This window comes from Mauremys mutica, chromosome 1 (assembly GCF_020497125.1).
Source record: "Mauremys mutica isolate MM-2020 ecotype Southern chromosome 1, ASM2049712v1, whole genome shotgun sequence".
Classification (NCBI taxonomy): Eukaryota; Metazoa; Chordata; order Testudines; family Geoemydidae; genus Mauremys; species Mauremys mutica.
The window spans coordinates 368777940-368790677 of NC_059072.1; the positions used below are offsets into that span (position 1 = coordinate 368777940).

At 45.5% G+C, this 12738-nt stretch overlaps 1 protein-coding gene and 1 non-coding gene across 2 annotated transcripts; one reads left to right on the forward strand and one right to left on the reverse strand.

The window, feature by feature from the left end:
• Nucleotides 1–6798: 6798 nt before the first annotated feature.
• LOC123362973 (olfactory receptor 52K2-like) lies at nucleotides 6799–7746 on the reverse strand. The gene has a single exon (XM_045003583.1). The coding sequence runs from the start codon at nucleotides 7744–7746 to the stop codon at nucleotides 6799–6801; it is 948 nt and encodes a 315-aa protein (XP_044859518.1).
• Nucleotides 7747–11518: 3772 nt separating this feature from the next.
• Nucleotides 11519–11680, forward strand: LOC123362306. Its single transcript, XR_006576414.1, has one exon. It is a non-coding gene; the product is annotated as a U1 spliceosomal RNA (small nuclear RNA).
• The last annotated feature ends 1058 nt before the right edge of the window (nucleotides 11681–12738 follow it).

Here is a 12738-nt window from a genome sequence, read left to right on the forward strand (position 1 = left end):
CATGTAGTTGTGTATATTTAAAAATTATAGTTGATTAGTAAGAAAACTAGGGATAATGCCTAGGTCTGCATAGGGCCCGATAAATGCCCAGGATGGCTGGGTAGATAGTAGGCAGATAAATATGGATAAAGATGTCTGAGGGGAGAAATGAACACTATCTGCAGAGTTATGGCTCACTAAAGGATCAGAAATCAATAATTCTTATATGTAATTATCATCATACTGTGTAGCACCTTTCACTGAAGGGTCTTCAAAACACATATCAAAAGAAAGCAGAGATGCTTAATGACTTCTTTGTTTCTGTCTTCACCGAGAAGTCTGAAGGAATGCCTAACATAGTGAATGCTAATGGGAAGGGGTAGGTTTAGAAGATAAAATAAAAAAAGAACAAGTTAAAAATCACTTAGAAAAGTTAGATGCCTGCAAGTCACCACAGCCTGATGAAATGCATCCTAGAATACTCAAGGAGCTAATAGAGGAGGTATCTGAGCCTCTAGCTATTATCTTTGGAAAATCATGGGAGATGGGAGAGATTCCAGAAGACTGGAAAAGAGCAAATATAGTGCCCATCTATAAAAAGGGAAATAAAAACAGCCCAGGAAACTACAGACCAGTTAGTTTAACTTCTGTGCCAGGGAAGATAATGGAGCAAGTAATTAAGGAAATCATCAGCAAACACTTGGAAGGTGGTAAGGTGATAGGGAATAGCCAGCATGGATTTGTAAAGAACAAATCGTGTCAAACCAATCTGATGTCTTTCTTTGATAGGATAACGAGTCTTGTGGATAAGGGAGAAGCGGTGGATGTGGTATACCTAGACTTCAGTAAGGCATTTGATACGGTCTCGCATGACATTCTTATCGATAAACTAGGCAAATACAATTTAGATGGGGCTACTATAAGGTGGGTGCATAACTGGCTGGATAACCGTACTCAGAGAGTAGTTATTAATGGTTCCCAATCCTGATGGAAAGGTATAACGAGTCGGGTTCCGCGGGGTCTGTTTTGGGACCAGCTCTGTTCAATATCTTCATCAACCACTTAGATATTGGCATAGAAAGTATGCTTATTAAGTTTGCAGATGATACCAAACTGGGAGGGATTGCAACTGCTTTGGAGGACAGGGTCATCATTCAAAATGATCTGGACAAATTGGAGAAATGATCTGAGGTAAAGTTAACAAAGACAAATGCAAAGTGCTCCACTTAGGAAAGAAAAATCAGTTTCACACATACAGAATGGGAAGAGACTGTCTAGGAAGGAGTATGGCAGAAAGGGATCTAGGGGTTATAGTGGACCACAAGCTAAATATGAGTCAACAGTGTGATGCTGTTGCTAAAAAAACCAAGCGTGATTCTGGGATGCATTAACAGGTGTGTTGTGAGCAAGATATGAGAAGTCATTCTTCCGCTCTACTCTGCGCTGATTAGGCCTCAACTGGAGTATTGTGTCCTATTCTGGGCACCGCATTTCAAGAAAGATGTGGGGAAATTGGAGAGCGTCCAGAGACCTATGAAGGAAAGCTGAAAGAATTGGGTTTGTTTAGTTTGGAAAAGAGAAGACTGAGAGGGGACATGATAGCAGTTTTCAGGTATCTAAAAGGGTCATAAGGACAGGGGCGATTCTACGAATTTGGCCGCCCCAAGCAGTCATGCGCAGGAGGTGCACCGGAACCCCGGGAGCAGCGGACCTCCCGCGGGCATGACTGCGGAGGGTCCGCTGGTCGTGCGGCTCGGCTGGACCTCTCGCAGCTGCGGAGGGTTCGCTGGTCCCGCGGCTCCGGTGGAGCATCCGCAGGCACGCCTGCGGGAGGTCCAGCCGAGCCGCACGACCAGCGAACCGTCCGCAGTCCTGCCTGCGGGAGGTCCACAGGAGCTGCGGGACGAGCGCCCCCTCCGCAGTCATGTCGGCGGGAGGTTCGCTGCTCCCGGGGCTCCGGTGGACCTCCCGCAGGCATGACTGCGGAAGGTCTGCCGGACCCGCCTGCCGCCCCTGCCGGCAAATGCCGCCCCACACGCGTGCTTGCCGCGCTGGGGTCTGGAGCCGGCCCTGCATAAGGAGGAGGGAGAAATCTTGTTCACCTTAGCCTCTAAGGATAGAACAAGAAGCAATGGGCTTAAACTGCAGCAAGGGGGGTTAGGTTGGACATTAGGAAAAAGTTCCAAACTGTCAGGGTGTTTAAACACTGGAATAAACCGCCTAGGGAGGTTGTGGAATCTCCATCTTTGGAGATATTTAAGAGTAGGTTAGATAAATGTCTATCAGAGATGGTTTAGACAGTATTTGGTCCTGCCATGAGGGCAGGGGACTGGACTTGATGACTTCTCGAGGTCCCTTCCAGTCCTAGAATCTATGAATCTATGAAAGTCATTATGAACATATCCCAATTATACTGATAGGCAAACTGAGGCACGGTGAGAGGTGACTTTGGCCAAGGTCACTCAGCGACCGACAGAGAGAATTGAGTGGTCCTGTCTTCCCTGCTGTAACCATGGTTTCTCCATCAGTAAATGACTGCATGACAAGAGGGGAAAGGAAAGTTTACCAGGGCCTGTTCATTGGGTGTGTGTGATGGACTTCACCATGCTACAACCTGGAACTGGGGTACCTCCATTTCCTCTGACATACCATCCTGGGCCACCTCTCACAGTGTGAGGCTGTGACAAGCTGCAGTCCTCTCCAGGTTTTGCACTTACACAGACAAACACAGACAGAGACACACCCAGCTGCACTTATATGAATGTCTTCACTAGCCACACATGAACCAACAACAACAGAGAGATTCCAGATGGTTCCCCAAGGTTCCCAAGCCCACAGTTGAACCATCTTGCCCTTGGGAGAAGCCTGACCATTGTAAATTAATTACCCAGTCTGCTCCTTCCTCAATGTGAAGAGGACAATGCACCAGCCTCTATTCCTGATTTCTCTTCCACGTTTCAAACAACACACTGTTTTAGGTAAAGAAAAATATAAAACAGAATTTATTAACTATAGAAAGATAGATTTTAAGTGATTATAAGTAACAGTGTACAGATCACAGTTAGTTACCTAAGAAATAAACAAAATTGCAATCTACATTCTATACACTAGACAGGATTTGAATCAAACAGTCTGTCACTCTGATGGTATCCACTCCTTTCCCGGAGCTGAGATAGAACCCATGAGTGCTTATGTGTCTCTCTCTGCAGATATTGTAACATAGTAAGAACACACATTAAAATTTCCAACCTAGCCAGTGTCCCTTAAATGACTTGCCACACGATGCAAGAACATGTTAGTATTAGAACTGAGTGGGTCTATTATTTAGTTGTTTTTCTTTCTTTTATATAGGAACTAGATACAATGCTCATCTCCGCTAATTGCTAAGTTATCTGCCAAAAAGCTAGCGATCTCAAGAGCCTAAGTAGCCCCTGGAATCATGGCTAACATTGCCACCCCTACCAAAATCTGAAATGGCTCCCTTGGAGCTGTGGACGGGGAGGGATGTGTGTGAACAAAGGCCAAAGGACAAGGACAAAGAGAGTGGACCACAAGCTAAATATGAGTCAACAGTGTGATGGGGGAGGGAAGGAGAGGAATGATGGGGTGAGATCTTGGGGGAAGAGGCAGAGCAGGGTTGGAGCTTTGGCAGAAGAGGTGGGGAAAGGGGCAGGGCTTAGGGGGCCCAAAGAGTTATATATAGATCTGTTTCCCAGTTTGTCACACAGACACAGCACAGTAAATTCAGGAAAGAATTTAATGTCTTTTTCACTGTCCAGGAAGTGATTCAGGGAAGAGAGCCCAACACATGCTATACTGACCCCCTGAAATGTCCCTCTCACTTTCCTTTTTCAGGAGTGTCACCTGTGTTTTCTGTTTCTTCGCCCTCAGCCTCACACACATTACTGGATAAACAGACATTTTGCTACAGTATCTCAGGAGTCATTTGTCCCGCAAGTCCTCATCAGCATCCTCATGGCAAGTCCCAAGGGAACGTAGCATCCTTGCAAACAGCGTGCTGCCTAGATCTATCTCTGGGAAGGTGCTGAAGGTGGTCTGGCTGTTTATTCACACATTGACAGTACTGAAGCTTTTGTCACCCCTGTGATTGCTGGCTGTGTAATGGCATTTCTCTATATGTCCAATTCAGAATTTGCTGGTCTTTCACTCTAGTACTGTGTCCCCAGCAAGAAAACTGCCAAAACTGACCCAGGACTGATGGGGGCAGTTGCTGCGTTCAGCTTTCAAAATCCTCACTCCCAGTCTTGTGCTGCCTATTGATACAGAGCAGCTTCTGGAGACCAGGAGTGCTGAAAATGTCAGCACAGATTTCCTTGGCTTTCCTCAGACACCCCCCACATATTGCTCCCATCCATGGGAGCTGGAGTACCCACTGTTCTATAGACCTGCAGTGTTGCAGGAAACCTGCTGCCACGGCATCCCTCAAAGGCTGTGGAAAGGAACAGGGCAGCAGCTGCTGCTGTACGAGAGCCCGCATCTTTCGAGCAGCCTCCAGCCCTGTCTATGCAGCTCCCACCTGCCCAGCAATCCCTCCAGACAGGTTAATACCGATCCGGAACAGTTTGAATTTGCAGGTTGCAAATGGCCAGGCACTTAGTTTTACCCGGATGAATAACCAGACTAGTGCACACTGCTTCTTGCCCAGCCAGATCAGCTCTCAGATGTAGCGATTCACACCGCTATACCTGTAATTGCCACTGAACTCCATAGAGTGACATTCCTTCAGTGTTTGAAACTGGCACCTAGCTTGGGTGTGACACAGTGTATTTCAGGGTAACACCCTGCACCCCCATGTTCATCCTTATAATATGCGTGCATGGGATCCAATGCAAAGTTCATCATGTCCAGTGTCGTCGGAAGGCTCATGATGCACTCAGCATTGTTGTTATAGTGATGTGATAGGTTGTAATTTCATGTCTATAGTTATGAGGCTGAAAATGTGTCTTCATGATTTAAAGCAAGCCCAGGCAAAAACTCTCCAGGAGCAGAGGGGCAGTTCACACCTCATCAGGGCATGTATGGGATAAACCCAGCCCAGCATCACAGGAACAAAGGACACTGGCTTAGGCAGCAACAAAGGATCTCTTGGGCTTTGGCTACACTTACACTTCAAAGCGCTGCCGCGGCAGCGCTTTGAAGCGCTAAGTGTAGTCAAAGCGCCAGCGCAGGGAGAAAGCTCTCCCAGCGCTGTCCGTACTCCACCTCCCTGTGGGGAATAACGGACAGCGCTGGCAGCCGCGCTCCCAGCGCTGGGTTTGACTACACTGGTGCTTTGCAGCGCCGCAATTTGCAGCGCTGGAGAGGGTGAGTTTTCACACCCTGCTGCAGCGCTGCAAATTTGTAAGTGTAGCCAAGCCCTTGGACTCTCAAGTGAGACATCCCCCTTTCCTTGGTCAGTTTGGGACTCTGATGAGTCCAAATCCCCTCCCTGATGCTAAACTGGAATTGACTGGCTCAGGGCAGCCCAGCTAGATCAGATCACTCTGGGAAACACTGAGGGCAGAGGGAATTGTGCCACATTTGGGTGAAGAGACCATCTTGTGGATACTGCCCAGAAAGTTTGGGATGGCCCAGCTCCACTCCCCTTCCAGCCACAGCATCTGTGTAGCAGTTCCAGGTGCTATTACAGTCCTTTTCAAGCTCCCATGGCTGGACACCCACCAGGAAGCTGTGTTTGGTTCCCACACACTGGCCTCTTGTGCTGTCCATAGACTCTCAGGGTTGGAAGGGACCTCAGGAGGTATCTAGTCCAACCCCCAATGTTGAGTCAGAGCAGCTTACAGGCACTACTCTGGCTCTGGGTTTCTAGGCCCACTCTGAGATGAAGCTTCCATATTAGAACCTCCCACTAGGAACGGAGACCTGCACATGAAATGCCAAGGTCCTGAGACTAGTTTTGGCCCATCTCCTGCAGATTCTTCAATTGTTTCAGCTCACGCTTCCCAGAGGTCCCCTTGGGCGCACGCCGGTTCCAGTTTCTCTCTTTCAGGGCACATGATCATTAAAGCGAACAAACCCAGGTTTTGCAAAGGAGGTTGCTAAAACAATTCCTCTACCTTAGACAGCACAAGAGATATCCGGTGTGGTGGATCCCTCCCTGGCTGCTAACTGGAACTGGGGTACAGTTCAGACCTCTGTCTCACCAATATGGGGCCCCTCTTGCACTGTGATGTTATGACAACCTGGAAAACCCTCCAAGCTTTCACTTGCACCAACATTCACAGGCAGAGACCACACCCAGACGTGTTGATGAATGCTCTGGGCAACCACTCGGGAACTCACATAGGGAAGCTCCAGCCAAAATCCCTGCAGCTCCCCAGCCTAGGATGCCAGAGCTGTACTGTCTAGTCCTGGTCAGAAGGGCCACCAACTGCAATTAATAGGCGGCTGGTTTAAAACAAACAAAAGGAAGTGTTTGTTCACACAAGGTACAGTCAACCTTGGAACGCTTTGCCAGAGGATGTTGTGAAGTCCAAAACTATAACAGGGTTCAAAACAAGAACTATATACATTAATGGGGCAGATAGGTCCATCAATGGCTTTTAATCAGGATGGGCAGGGACATCGTCCCTAGCCTCTGTTTGCCAGAAGCTGGGGATGAGCAGCAGGGAGTGGATTACTTAATTATTTCCTGTTCTATTCATTCAATCTAGGGCACCTGGCATTGGCCATTGTTAGAAATAGGATACTGGCTAGATGGACCTTTGGTCTGACCCAGTATGGCCATTCTTATGTTCTTATTGTCAGTAAGTGATTCAGGAAAAAGGGCTCTGCACTCCAGAGTACCAGGAGAAAACTTTAGGTACCTTTATGAGGAAAGATCCAGTGCAGCCTGTCCCGGATCTGTTTGGTCCTCACCCCATAGATGATGGGATTTAGCATGGGGGGCACCAGGAGGTACATGTTGGCACTGAGAACATGGAAATGTGGGGCCACATTGTGGCCAAATCGGTGTGTCAGGATGGAGAATAGAGCGGGGATGTAAAAGGCTAAGATGACACAGAGGTGGGAGACACAGGTCCCAAAAGTCTTGAGCCGGGCGTCCTTTGTGGGGAGGCCTATGATAACCCTGAGAATGTGAGTATAGGACACAGCGATAAAAAACACATCCAGACCTGTGATGAAGAATGCCAAAGACAGGCCATAGTAATTACTGGCACTGATGTCAGCACAGGCCAGCTTGACCACAGCTATGTGATCGCAGTAGGTGTGGGGGATGATGTTGGTTCTGTAATAGGGGCACCGCCACACCAGGAAGGGATTGGGTAGTACGAGTATGCTGCTGCGTAGTACCACAGCGAGACCTATTTTGGCCACCATTGGGTTTGTCAGGATGGTGGAATGTCTCAGGGGATCGCAGATGGCTACATACCTATCCAAAGCCATGGCCACAAAGATCCCAGATTCCATTGCTGAGAGGCAGTGAATGAAGTACATCTGCGTGAGACAGGCACTGAAATTGATCTCCCTGGAATTGAACCAGAAGATGCTCAGCATTTTGGGCAGGATGGACGTGGACATGACCAGGTCAGTGACGGCCAGCATGCAGAGGAAATAGAACATGGGCTCATGGAGGCTCGGCTCCCTCTTCACGACGAACAGGATGGAAGAGTTCCCCAAGATGGCCATGACGTACATGATGCAGAAGGGGATGGAGATCCAGACATAGGCCGCCTCCAGGCCAGGAATGCCCAGCAGGATGAAGGTGGAGGGGTTGGTGAAGTCGGTTGTGTTAGAATCTGACATGAAGTAGGGGAGAAGGTGTCCAACTCTGAGGCAGAACCGTGTCTCCTGCATGTACTGTACGTTCCCCTGACTTCCTGTATGTGCCCAGGCTCTAGGGTGATGGTCGCAGTACAAATGCCTGGATGGAGAGACAATACTAATATGAGACACTACATGTGCTACTGGAGGCTGTTCTCATGGGACAAACAGATTGGTCACTCTTCACACACTGAAAATGACATTTTTGTTATTCAGAGAAATTAATTCTGAAAAAATGACCCTACTTATGCAAATTCCATATTTTATGGTGCTCCATGTGTGGGAAATGATAATAGGCACCAACAGGAAACACTAGGGTGGATATGTCTTATAATGGGACGGAGAATAAACTGCTTTGGATGTGTTCATTTATGGTGACCCAGTCTCTATAAAGGATCATAGAATATGAGGGTTGAAAGGGACCTCAGGAGATCATCTAGTCCAACCCCCTACTCAAATCAAGCCAAATTCCCAGACTTCTTTTTTTTGTTATACCCCAGTTTTCTAAATGGCCTTCTCAAAGATTGAACTTACAACCTTGAAATTTAGCAAGCCAATGCTCAAACCACTGAGCTATCCCTCCCCTAGTAGTAAATAAAAAGGGGATTTCCAAGAAACTCTATGAGACTAGGAGAGGCTGCCATATGTAGAAAGACTGGAAAGGCTTGGACTGTTTCATTTAGAGAAGAGATACATAAGGGGGCATATGATAGATGAGACGAAAATAAAGAATGGAACATTTTACATTCAAATGGACAGAGAGAGAACAGTTCCCAACCAGTAATATCTAGAGATACTTAGTGCTTCTAAAGGCTAATTCCCCAAAGCTGAGAAAATCATCAGTAAAACTGAGGGTGAGGAAATTTTCAGAGAGAAAATGGGAATGAAACTTGGGAGTTCTTTAAGATGAGTATATTAAATAGCTATATAAAGCAGCAAAGAGTCCGCTGGCACCTTATAGACTAACAGATGTATTGGAGCATCAGCTTTCAGGGGTGAATACCCACTTCGTCAGATGCAAGTAGCGGAAATTTCCAGGGGCAGGTATAAATATGCAGGCAAGAATCAGTCTAGAGATAACAAGGTTAGTTCACTCAGGGAAGATGAGGCCAGTTTGGCCGATGTACATAGCAGAGGGGCATTTCTGGCACATGATGACATATATAACATTGGTGGACGTGCGGGTGAATGAACAGGTGATGTTGTGGCTGATCTGGTTAGGACCTGTCATGGTGTCGCTGGTGTAGATATGTGCATGCAACAAAACTTGATGCCAACTCTGACCACATATCTACACCAGCAGCACCATGACAGAACCTAACCAGATCAGCCACACCATCAGCGGTTCATTCGCCTGCACGTCCACCAATGTAATATACGCCTTTATATGCCAGCAATGCACCTCTGCTATGTACATCGAGCAAACTGGCCTCATCCTTCCTGAGAGAACTAACCTTGTTATCTCTAGACTGATTCTTGCCTGCACATTTATACCTGCCTCTGGAAATTTCCACTACATGCATCTGACAAAGAGGGTATTTGCCCCCGAAAGCTCATGCTCCAATACGTCTGTTAGCCTGTAAGGTGCCACAGGACTCTTTGTCGCTTTTTACAGATCCAGACTACACAGCTACCCCTCTGATACTTGATTAAATAGCTAAAAAGCCATGATACCACAGTCATGAATATGGTCAAATTTGGCTAAAAATCCACTCCAGTGGCAAAGTGAAGGCAGCTATTGTGGGGTGGGGAAAAGCAATATATAAAATATATAAAAATGGGGGAAAATCAGGAATATAGATAGCAAGAACTAGAAATTGGAAGTTATGATTGATAAAGGGCGTTAAAGATATCAGGGAAAATCTGTGTTTGGATGTTATTAAGCATTTTAACAACAAAAGAAATCCTGGAAAAGGTTTAGGCAAAATTCTAGAGGGAGAAAGGAAACTTGTTAATGTTGCAGAAAAGGTAGATATATTTCATATATATTTTTGTTCTGCACTTGGAAAGAAGCAATATGATGCACTCATGCCACATGAGGTGATGACATACTTTAATGTTCTCCATCAGCAATCAAGGAGAACATTAAAGATCATCTACATAGAACCTTAGAATTATAAACACCAGAGTTACGAACTGACCAATCAACAACTTTTCTCATTTGGAACCAGAAGTACAAAATCAGGCAGCAGCTAAGCCAAAACAAACCAAAAAAAATGCAAATACAGAACAGTACTGTGCTAAATGTTAGCTATTAACAATATAAAGGGAAAGTTTTAAACAATTGAAATTTTATGAAAAAATGGAAAAGCAGACATGGGATTACTTCAGAAAAAGTCTAGCAATATAATTAATGCTAATCAACAACATGGTTTATGGAGAAGTTGTCTTGTCATATAAACCTGATTTCATTCTTTAATTAGAGTACATATTTGGTAGATCAAGGGAACTGTGCAGATGTAATAGACTTTGATTTCTCTGAGACATTTGACTAAGTAAGGGAAAACATTCAGATAAAAAAAATGAATTCCCTACTATCTCAGTAGCACATACATTAAATGAAATAAAATCTGGTCACCTGACAGAACTCAGAAAGCAGTTGTCAATGGGATGTTGTCAGCAAATGTGGCTGTTTCCAGTGAGGTTCTGCAGGGATCACTTGTTGGCCCAATGTTATTCAATATTTTCACCAATGATCTGGAAACAAATATAAAATAACTGCAGATAAAATTTGCGCATGATCCAAACATCAGCAGAGCGGTTACAATGAAGTGGCCAGGGCAGCACACTGATTGATCTAGAGTGTTTGGTGAGCTGGGCCATGCAAACAAAATATTTTAATACAGTCAGATGCAAAGTGATCCTCTTGGAACAGGGAATGCAGGCAAGACCCATAGACAGGGGCACTGTAGTATGGAAGGCAGGGACCATGAAAACGATTTAGGGCTCACTGTGGATAACCTAATCATTGTGAGCTCCCAGTGCGATGCTGTGGCCAAAAGGGATGATGTGATCCTTGGATGCATAAACAGGGGGTTGGTGAGTTGGAGCAGAGGAAGGATTTTACCTCTGCACATGGCATTGGTGAAACTCACTGTGTCCAGTCCCGGGGTCCACATTTAAAAAAGGATGTTGAAAAATTGAAGTAGGTGGAGCAAAAAGCCACATAAATGATTCAGGGCTGGAGAAAATGACAGAGTGTGAGAGAGACTTAAAGAGCTTTATTTATTTATCTTAAATAGTAATAGTGGGGTCTTTAATCTAGCAGAGAAAGGCAAAGCAAGATCCAAGCGCTGGAAGATGAAAATAGACAATTCCAGCTAAAAATAAGGACCAAATAGTTTACACTGAGGGTATATAGAGAAACTGAAAAGAATCCAGAGGTGAGAGACAAAGATGATCCAAGGAGCAGAACAGAAGCTATAAGAGAAAATACTGAATGTAGAAGATTGAGAGGCGGACATGCCAACAGTCTTCAGATACTTGAGAAGGAAGCCATATGACAAAGGCTGAAGGAACTAGGCACCTTTAGTTTGGAAAAGAGGAGATTAAGTGGGGGCATGGTAGTGGTCTTCAAATACATGAAAAGCTGCCATAAAAAAGCTGGAGAAAACTTGTTCTCTCTTGCCACACAGGGCAGGACAAGAAGCACTGAGTTCAAACTACAGCATAGCAGATTTAGACTAAATCTCAGGAAAAACTTCCTAACTGCAAGAAGAGGAGGACAATGGGACAGATGCCTCAGGAGGTTATGAAACTCCTGGCAGGGGAGATACCATGATCACGAAGGTGGTTTTCCCAGGGTGAGGCTCATCCATTGCACTGCGGGTGTGCTGACCCCTGCGATTTCCCCAAATGCGGGAAACTCGACTGCATAATTTGTGGTAGTGGGGGACTGCGTTCGCGCTCTCCCCTGGAAAAAAAAAAAAAAAAAAAAACTCCTTCAAAGGAGGATGTCAAAAGGAGGCTGGATAATCATCTCTCTTGAATAGTTCAGATGGAACAAATTCTGCCCCTTGGGAGGGGGCTAGAGTAGCTGACACTTGCAGTGCCTTCTCACCCTGTAACTGATGTGAAATCGTAGTGTAGACCGGGCCGTAGTCAAACACAAGTTATGGAGCTCAATACGGGGGTAAATAGGTGAAATTTTATGGTTTGTTCGATACAGGAGGTCACACTGGATGATTTATTGGTCCATTTAAGTCTTAAACTCTATGAATCTATCGATGAGGAAAGTAGGTCAGGCATTTATATTTAATGTGTCTCATAACATACGAACAAGGGAACATTCAATTTTATTGTAAGTCTGAACATATAACACTAATAAAAGAAAATTATTTACGTAATACATATTTGGCCAGTGGAAGTCCTTGCCACATATGTTATTGTAGCAAAGAGCTTAGCTGCATGGGATTCACACATGGATTGCTCATTGTAGGTGGTGCTGCTGGCCCCGCCGTTAGTTAAGGCTGTCTGATACCTTCCATTAGAACACTTCATTTTCAGTTGCTTATAAGTTTGCCAATTTTTAAGCATTTGGACAGAAATTCCCCACACTGGGTGTTGGCATCAGGCTGAATTATTTTTTGAAAGTTTCAGACATAAGAATTTGAACAACTTCTTGAATGAAGCTAGGAGAGATGTCTTGCCCATGCTGAAAAATTCTTATAATTGTTCCAGGGAGGAGCCTTAACTAACATCGCCAGGCTTTCCAGCAGAAAAAAGTCAGGTAACAGCCCCCTTCTCCCCTGTTAACAACCAAGTGGGGAGGTGACAGTATCTATGCACTAGCACACAGCTGGCTCTCTGAGGGGAATTGAACAAAATATGGGCCAGGGCCTCAGAATTTGGCCTTTTATTGTACATCTCCTATCACCTTTCATCGTGAGGGATCCACTGTGCAACTGAAATGCAGCCACCTCAGGGCTGAAGTCCCTTTCCTGGGGGCAGGGGGACTAGCAAAGGGGGACATTT

Coding starts and splice junctions, on each gene's coding strand:
- LOC123362973 (XM_045003583.1), bottom strand. CDS start 7,746: ATGTCAGATTCTAACACAACCGACTTCACCAACCCCTCCACCTTCATC.